Genomic DNA, 9,692 nt, shown 5'->3' on the forward strand with positions numbered 1-9,692 from the left:
CCGACACTGCTTCCCTAGGCCTGGTATCCCTGCCTCGCTACCGCCTGCCTATTACGTGCCGTCGAAGTGACGCCGCATCCGAGGCCTTGGCAGCAGAATGCGCTCATACGATCACATGCCCTCCGAAGGCCGGTCGTTTCATCCCTTGCGATGTCACAGATGCTTCCGTAGCTCTGGCAGAAATCGTGGGAAGGACAGCGCAGGTATTAATACCACACAGTGTTGTGCACATAGCTGATGGACGTTGCCATGTCTGGGTGGTCAATGATCATGGGACGCCAGTTGTTCTTGAGCAAGGTTTCAGGTTGGCCAATTTGTCTCCGGTAACAGAAGTTTTCACTTCTCATACCCGTGCGCACCCCTCGACAGATCGAAATGACAATTTAGGTACCAAACAGATTCACCCTGAGTGCGTGGTGCAGGAGGTAAGCAATCCTTCCAATGTTGACTTTACTGATTTTGAAGATGATTTTGATTACTCTTTTGGCTTAGGTGATTTTGGCTATTCTTCAAATGACTTTGACGTTTTCCCACAGTGCTCGTTTGAAGTGTCTACTATTGGTAAGGATGGTGACCCAATGATGGAGATTCCACGAGCTGAATTAGACCATCTTTCGTCCATTAGACGAGGTGAGATCTTGCACTTATTGGAGAAATACTCTGCACTTTTTGATGCTGACGCTCCGATGGGAGTCTTACCTCATCTACAGCATCATATACATACTACCACAGATGTTCCCATTAGAACTAAGCAGTGGAGATTGCCTGAAAGCACTCGAGCTCACATACGGTCAGAGTGCGACCAAATGTTAAAAGACGGCATTATTGAGCATTCCTCCTCTCCTTGGCTTTCACCCGTTGTTTTAGTTCGTAAGAAAGATGGTTCAACCAGATTCTGTGTTGATTATCGACATCTGAATAAAATCACTACTAACGATACTTACCCTATTCCCAGGATGGATCAGGCGATAGATGAACTCGCGGGAACCCAGTGGTATACCTTGCTGGATGCTAAATCGGCATATTGGACCATAGAAGTCGCGCCCGAGGACCGTCCGAAGACGGCATTCAGCGACGGAGCTCGCTTGTTTCAATTTAAGCGCATGCCATTTGGGCTTACTACGGCTCCGTCCACTTTCCAGCGTGCCATTTCCGCCGTCTTGAATCCAATATTAGGTAAGCATGCTTTGGCATACCTTGATGACGTAGTGATTTATTTTAATTCATTCGAGGAGCACCTTGAACACCTAAGTGAGGTATTGGACCTTTTGTCACAGGCGGGATTCAGACTGAATGTGGCTAAGTGTCGTTTTGCAGTCGACACCTTTATCTTCTTGGGTCACTTGGTAACACCCAAGGGTATTCTTCCAGACCCGGAGAAAGTCAGAGCGATATCAAAAATGTCACTTCCTAGAACCCCTCGTCAGGTTAGGCAGTTTTTGGGTGCTACAGGATTTTTTAGGAAGCATATTCCACAATATGCTCAAGTAGCAGCTCCCCTCACCCACCTACTTCGTAAAGATGTTAAATTTCGTTGGAAGGAAAGTGAACAGGAATCGTTTGAGACTTTAAAGAAAGCGTTGACATCGGCTCCTTGCTTGAGGAAGCCTGACTTTTCCCGTAGTTTTGAAGTCCATACAGATGCCTCTGGAGTCGCAATTGGTGCATGTCTAATCCAGAAAGCGGATGACGACACCCCTCATGCTGTAGCTTATTTTTCGAGAAAGCTCCGTGATGCAGAAAGGAATTACGCCACAGTTGATTTAGAGGCTCTTGCCGTGGTGGAGGCGGTACGTCATTTCCACCCATATGTTTATGGTCGCAAGTTCTTGATATTCACTGATCATAGGCCTTTGGTATCTGTGTTTCAGCAGCCCACAGCATCTGCGCGGATGACTCGTTGGAGTCACGAGCTCTCGTGTTATGATTATGTCCTTAGTTACAAACCGGGGCGTGCTCATAACGTCCCAGATCTCTTAAGTAGGAATGTTAATCCCATTAATCAGGAATCTAATCCACTTTTGGATCCTCAGAGAGTGGCGGCAGAACAGCGCAGGGACCCCTTGTGGAGTGAATTGATAGGGTACCTATCTGAAGAGAGGCTCCCCAGGAGACGACTTCCGTTGCCTCTGGATGAATTTGAGTTGAGGGACGATGTTTTGTATCATCTTAGAACGCTTCCAGAGCGTCTGATTTGTCAGTTAGTGATACCTAGGAGTCTAAGAGAACACGCCCTAGAGTATGCTCATAATGATCCAACAGCTGCACACCCAGATATCTTTCGTACTTACTGTCGTCTACGAGATCGATACTATTTTCCTGGAATGTTAGCTGAAACTAGACGATACGTACTGTCTTGTGCAGCATGTCAACAACGAAAGGGTTTAGCTAGCCGTGCTATGCTTCAGCATATGCCTGATGTAAGTGCTCCCTTGGAACGTGTTTCTGCCGATTTGTTGGATCTGGGTAGTTCGGATAAAGGTAATAGATTTGTGCTGGTCATAGTGGACCATTTCACCAGATTTGTTCAATTGATTCCGCTAGTTTCTAAGGATGCAGAGGTTGTAGCTGATGCTTTTATAAACAATTTTATCACTTTATTCGGGCCGCCCAAAGTACTCTTATCAGATAACGGCCGAGAATTTAAAAATACGTTATTTCAGAGGGTGTGTGAAATTATGAAGACTAAAACGATGTATTCTACAGCATACCACCCCCAGGCTAATGGTATGGTAGAGAGAGTCAACCGAGTGGTGAAAGATGCTCTCGCTACACTTCATATGGACCATCCAGAGGATTGGGATGATCTGCTGCCGTACGTCCGGTTTGCACTTAACACTTCAGTGCATCGCAGTGTAGGTGATACTCCGTTATACCTTCTTACCGGTCGAGATCTCTTCTTTCCAGTCGTTGGTACGAATTTGCAAGAAGTGGACGAGGATGTGGCCCCAGTTTTTCGTCAGAACTTGGAGACGGCACGTAATACAGCCCTCTCAGCGACGAGACAGGCAAGGGAAAGATGGGCTGCTGACTACAATCGTCGAGCTCGCCGTAAGCATGAGTTTAAGGAAGGTGATCTGGTATTACTACGTGGCACACCAAACTATGGTGGGAATCTTGCTCTCGCGCCTAGATGGATCGGTCCCGTGAGAGTTCTAAAGAAGATAGGACCGGCATCCTACGTCATCCAACACCCAGATGACCGGACTCGAGATATGAAGATGCACGCTAATCGACTTCGCGCCTTTATTGCACGTGCTGAGGTTCAATTTATGCCCGATGACCCATACGCCCGAGATGACGATATCTTCGCATCAGATCCAGGTAGTGACGAGGATCCAGGTACGGCAGGAGTAAATTTGCAACCCTAGCAAACGGTACGAGCGAGTCTCGAGGCCTTTGGTGTTCTGTTTATTTTATGATTATTTTTGGGGTTGATTTTTCGGCGTTGCCTTTCTCTTTGGGTCGTGGCACTGTTTGTTTTGTTATACCACGTTAATTATGCATATGACCATCTTGTAAACCCTAATATTCATACTGTACTCCTTCTCGCAGGGCATAGGCCGAGACTCTAGTCAAGCAGCAAAATTGGAACCAGGCTGGCGTTCCTCACCTGCTATTCCTTTCACCAGCTTACCCTTCATTTACCCGACGCCGTGGTGGAGGAGTTGTCGCGGTCGACGGCGCCGTCCATGCGCAATCGCCCTCGATTACGTTACATAAAGGTGCGCCCTGCCTCAATTAAGATTGAAATTGAACGCCATGACTTTGCAGGAACGTATCTTGAGCGAGGAAGCAATATTGAAACACCAGTGACCCCTGGCAACCCCTTTGGCGACATCGAGTGACGTTAGATACGACTCTGGCGCCGCTTCATCATCTCGCTGCTTCCGGGTCGACGTAGCAGCATGACAAGTGGATGCCTTATCAACCTGGAACGATATCAGGCCATTCCAGCATCCCCTGGCCTGAAAAGATGAATATAAACATTAGTTGCAGTTTCCAGATGCCACCAGAATCATTCGCTGCACTTCTATCTGCTCTTCTACGACGTAAATCGCGTTGTCGCGCCGCATCGTCATCTTATAAATGTTTATCAATGTTTTTAGGATGTAAGGAGTTTTCATTTCAAATGCTAGGGTATATATTTGTGTTGATGACACTGCAATACGTAATCTTTTGTACACAGAACATTCGAGCTTTTATTGCATAAAGAAGGTCGGGAGGTTGTTTCTTAAGCAGCAGCATCTTTAGACGTTTAATCGGTTTTGCATTTTTACTTATTTTTTTCAGTTTTAAGAGCTTTTACGCCTTTTTAGCGTATTTTATTCCCGACATTCTTTTGTTTACATTCGGGTTTGTTTTTATTTTCGTTAATTCTTTTACCTCTGCGTTTTAAGAGTCATTTTTATTTTTCACTAATTCCATTTTAAGAACAGTATTTCATTTTTAGTTATTTTACGTGTTTATTTACCTTTACGTAGTATTTTAAGATAACTCGAAAGCTCTGTATATAAGAGCTGCCACGTGGGCTTCCAGCGCGGCCCGCTTCCAGCCTTTGTTAACTCTGTTCTCTCTCTTCGAGTACCCTGGCTGATTTTTCCATCTCGTTCAGCAACCAGATAAGTTATTGGTCGTGTACAGTTGTGAAATTCAGGTCGAGAGTGGTGATTATTGCATCAAAATTAACGCCAGGTATAACATAGACAAAGTGCCTTTTTTTTTTACTTTATTCGTGACTAAATTCTGCAGAAAACTATATATTGTGGTGTCATCTATGTGACTGCGTCAATTCGCCATATTTCATTTATATTAGTCAAGCTAATAATTCGTTTCTTTTAATTGTTTATAACTGCTTGCCCCTATACGCAGTTATTTTAGTACAATTATTAAGTTAATCTATATTCAGTCTTTAGGATATTGCCTAGTATCATTCCGGTATTTCCGCCTCCACATCCATTTTAGATTAATTTTATTGGGGCGACATCAACCCCGATTTTCTAAGTTGATTCGTTTCGCTATCTATCTATTTTTATTGTGTTAGTTAAGGTCCCTTTTGCTACTGTTTGTATACCATCGGATATTTCTATGTATATATATGTCACATCTTGAACGGTGTCTAAGAGTGAACGTCTGTGGAGCAAAGGCCAACAACTATAAAGTTCATTTATTTTTACATGTATGTCAATTATTCTGTTATTTAATGATTACGGTATTTCTGCACATAATAAACGAAATTACCTGTGAAGTGTTTCTGAATCATATGTTTTAAATACCGAGTGAATGATTATTATTTTAAAGTTTGTATATTCATTTTAAATCATTTTAATTTGTTTCTCATTGTGGATACTTTGGCTGAAGGAGGATACGAAATACTTTACCTTAAAACTGGAAAAAAAAAGTATTAATCTGAATATTGTATTTGAAACGAAGAGATCAATTTCAGCTTTCCATCTGAAGAGAATTATTCAAATATTTTATCCGAATATAAAGATTAACTTGAATTCTGTATCTGGAAAAGAAAAAAGATATTAACAATAGTATAATAATACAACTCTATCTTGATAATACTGGCAGGTTGAGCATACGTTAAAATAATTATCAAATTAAATCTATTGCACCAGTATATGTGAATGAGCGATGGGTATACTCCTGGCCTATTGATTTATAAATTATTAAAAAGAAACTTGGTCACAGAAGAAACTTATGTACTTAGCTGGAAGCTGGTTTCACTGTTTTTAAAGGTTTGGATTACTACTTACCTGAGAGTTGAAGTCGCCTCAGATGATGGACTCTAGGATTACTATTTACCTATGGTTGAAATCTCCAGCTACATGTTGATTACTCTGAAGACTCGCACATATATGAATAATTAGTACACATAGAGTCGGTTTAAGCACGCAGTCTCTCAACTGTTTACTCACTCACACATTCGTTCAGTTATTCGTTCATACATTCACACATCTCATACAGCCACCACGCCCCCTCGGTTCGCACGCTACCAAACCACTTTCATACACGCATATTATATACACATACATCCACGCCCACACTCCTGTTTTTCCCTTACACTCTCTTGCACACGATTCTTACACCCCCACACACACATGACGTTCCCAGACGTATAACTGGGTGGTGGCAGCAAAGGAAGAGTGACGTGCCAAGCGGGCTAATTCTATGCATATACTCATCATCACACATCTCCATATTATACTCATTTGGCATTGAGCCATTGCACTGTCATTAAGTATATCTGCACACTACATTTAGTGGTAGGCAGGACGTCTATTTGGTATTCAACGGCACTACGCCTATTCGCCACGGGTATAGGGCGTCCTGCACTACTACAATTAGAATAAAGGAATTGAAAAAAAAAAATGCAAGAAAGAAGGTGCCATAAAAAAAATTCCTTAAAATGCATATTAAAATACATATTAAAATATATAAAGGAATTGAAAAAAAAACAATTGCAAGAAAAAAGGTGCAAGAAAAAAAAATACGATCCTGAAAAAAATAAAATAAAATACACGTTAGAGCCATTCTGATAATGAAACGGATTACAGTTAAACGCGATGATTTTCGTTATATGAAAGGAAAAAGGAATTGCGAGAAAAAAGGTACAAGAAAAAAAAATGCAATATATACGATCCTGAAAAAAAATGCTTAAAATCTATACAATCCTGAGAAGAAAAAAAAAAAATGTTTAAAAGGCATATTAAAAATACATATTAAAATATATATTATATATTAGATATTAGAATAATGGAAGTGAAAAAAAAGCAATTCCGAGAAGAAAGGTGCAAGAAAAAAAATGCAAGTAATATATACGATCCTGAAAAAAAATACACGATAGAGCCGTTCTCAAAAATTAAATGGATTACAGTTAAATGCGCTGATTTTCGTTATATTAAAGGAAAAAGGAATTGCGAGAAAAAAAAGTGCAAGAAAAAAAATACAATATATACAATCCTGAAAAAAATTGCTTAAAAGGCATATTAAAATACATATCAAAATATATATTAGATATTAGATATTAGAATTAAGGAATTGAAAAAATACAATTACGAGAAAAACGGTGCAAGAAAAAATATGCAGGTAATATATACGATCCTGAAAAAAAAATGCACGTTAGAGCCATTCTGATAATGAAATGGATTACAGTTAAATGCGCTGATTTTCGTTATATTAAAGGAAAAAGGAATTGCGAGAAGAAAAGGTGCAAGAAAAAAAAAGTAATATACACGATCCTGAAAAAATGCTTAAAATACATATTGAAATGCATATTAAAATATATATTATATATTAGATATTAGAATAAAGGAATTGGAAAAAAAAACAATTGCGAGAAAAAAGATGCAAGAAAAAATATGTAAATAATATATACGATCCTGAAAAAAATGCTTAAAATGATTATTAAAAATACATATTAAAATATATATATATATTAGATATTAGAATAGAAAATTGAAAGAAAAGCAATTGCGAGAAAAAAGGTGCACGAAAAAAAAAATCTATTTGATATATACGATCCTGAAAAAGAGATATATAAAATAGAATACACGTTAGAGCCATTCTGATAATGAAACGGATTACAGTTAAATGCGCTGATTTTCGTTATATTAAAGGAAAACGCAATTGCGAGAAAAAAGGTGCAAGAAAAAAAATGCAATATATATGATCCTGAAAAAAAAATGCTTAAAATGCACATTAGAATACATATTGAAATATATATTAGATGTTACACATTAGAATAAAGGAATTGAAAAAAAGCAATTGCGAGAAAAAAGGTGCAAGAAAAAAAATGCAACATATATGATCCTGAAAAAAAAAAATGCATAAAATGCATATTAAAAAATATATTATATATTAAACATTAGAATAAAGAAATTGAAAAAAAAGAAAAGAAAAAAAAATACTTAAAATGCATATAGATAGATATTAGAATAAAGGAATTGAAAAAAAAAAATTGCAAGAAAGAAGGTGCCATAAAAAAAAATTGCTTAAAATGCATATTAAAATACATATTAAAATATATAAAGGAATTGAAAAAAAAACAATTGCAAGAAAAAAGGTGCAAGAAAAAAAAAATACGATCCTGAAAAAAATAAAATAAAATACACGTTAGAGCCATTCTGATAATGAAACGGATTACAGTTAAACGCGATGATTTTCGTTATATGAAAGGAAAAAGGAATTGCGAGAAAAAAGGTACAAGAAAAAAAAAATGCAATATATACGATCCTGAAAAAAAATGCTTAAAATCTATACGATCCTGAGAAGAAAAAAAAAAATGCTTAAAAGGCATATTAAAAATACATATTAAAATATATATTATATATTAGATATTAGAATAATGGAAGTGAAAAAAAGCAATTCCGAGAAAAAAGGTGCAAGAAAAAAATGCAAGTAATATATACGATCCTGAAAAAAAATACACGATAGAGCCGTTCTGAAAATGAAATGGATTACAGTTAAATGCGCTGATTTTCGTTATATTAAAGGAAAAAGGAATTGCGAGAAAAAAAAGTGCAAGAAAAAAAATACAATATATACAATCCTGAAAAAAATTGCTTAAAAGGCATATTAAAATACATATCAAAATATATATTAGATATTAGATATTAGAATTAAGGAATTGAAAAAATACAATTACGACAAAAAAGGTGCAAGAAAAAATATGCAGGTAATATATACGATCCTGAAAAAAAAAATGCACGTTAGAGCCATTCTGATAATGAAATGGATTACAGTTAAATTCGCTGATTTTCATTATATTAAAGGAAAAAGGAATTGCGAGAAGAAAAGGTGCAAGAAAAAAAAAGTAATATACACGATCCTGAAAAAAATGCTTAAAATACATATTGAAATGCATATTAAAAATATTTTATATATTAGATATTAGAATGAAGGAATTGGAAAAAAAAAATATTGCGAGAAAAAAGATGCAAGAAAAAATACGATCCTGAAAAAAATGCTTAAAATGATTATTAAAAATACATATTAAAATATATATATATATTAGATATTAGAATAGAAAATTGAAAGAAAAGCAATTGCGAGAAAAAAGGTGCACGAAAAAAAAATCTATTTCATATATACGATCCTGAAAAAGAGATATATAAAATAGAATACACGTTAGAGCCATTCTGATAATGAAACGGATTACAGTTAAATCCGCTGATTTTCGTTAAATTAAAGGAAAACGCAATTGCGAGAAAAAAGGTGCAAGAAAAAAAATGCAATATATATGATCCAGAAAAAAAAATGCTTAAAATGCACATTAAAATACATATTGAAATATATATTAGATGTTAGACATTAGAATAAAGGAATTGAAAAAAAGCAATTGCGAGAAAAAAGGTGCAAGAAAAAAATGCAACATATATGATCCTGAAAAAAAAAATGCTTAAAATGCATATTAAAAAATATATTATATCTTAAATATTAGAATAAAGAAATTGAAAAAAAGAAAAGAAAAAAAAATACTCGAAATGCATATAGATAGATATTAGAATAAAGGAATTGAAAAAAAAAAATGCAAGAAAGAAGGTGCTATAAAAAATTGCTTAAAATGCATATTAAAATACATATTAAAATATATAAAGGAATTGAAAAAAAATAATTGCAAGAAAAAAGGTGCAAGAAAAAAAAATACGATCCTGAAAAAAATAAAATAAAATACACGTTAGAGC

The 9,692-nt window shown here is 36.4% G+C and overlaps 1 protein-coding gene across 1 annotated transcript; it reads left to right on the forward strand.

The window, feature by feature from the left end:
* The first annotated feature begins 2,698 nt into the window (after window positions 1–2,698).
* On the forward strand, window positions 2,699–3,952 carry LOC147468465 (uncharacterized). The gene is made up of 2 exons (XM_086554354.1): window positions 2,699–3,342; window positions 3,556–3,952. The coding sequence occupies exons 1-2, from the start codon at window positions 2,730–2,732 to the stop codon at window positions 3,573–3,575; spliced, it is 633 nt and encodes a 210-aa protein (XP_086410480.1). The 5' UTR covers window positions 2,699–2,729; the 3' UTR covers window positions 3,576–3,952.
* Window positions 3,953–9,692: the final 5,740 nt, after the last annotated feature.

This window comes from Penaeus japonicus, unplaced genomic scaffold (assembly GCF_977035675.1).
Source record: "Penaeus japonicus unplaced genomic scaffold, GWHDUDI00000001_assembly GWHDUDI00000029, whole genome shotgun sequence".
Lineage (NCBI taxonomy): Eukaryota > Metazoa > Arthropoda > Malacostraca > Decapoda > Penaeidae > Penaeus > Penaeus japonicus.

Excerpts from the sequence above, each read along its gene's own strand:
- LOC147468465 (XM_086554354.1), top strand. The coding sequence starts at position 2,730 with ATGGTAGAGAGAGTCAACCGAGTGGTGAAAGATGCTCTCGCTACACTT. Across the intron at positions 3,343-3,555 it reads AGGTAGTGACGAGGATCCAG|GGCATAGGCCGAGACTCTAG; the intron begins GTACGGCAGGAG and ends TCCTTCTCGCAG.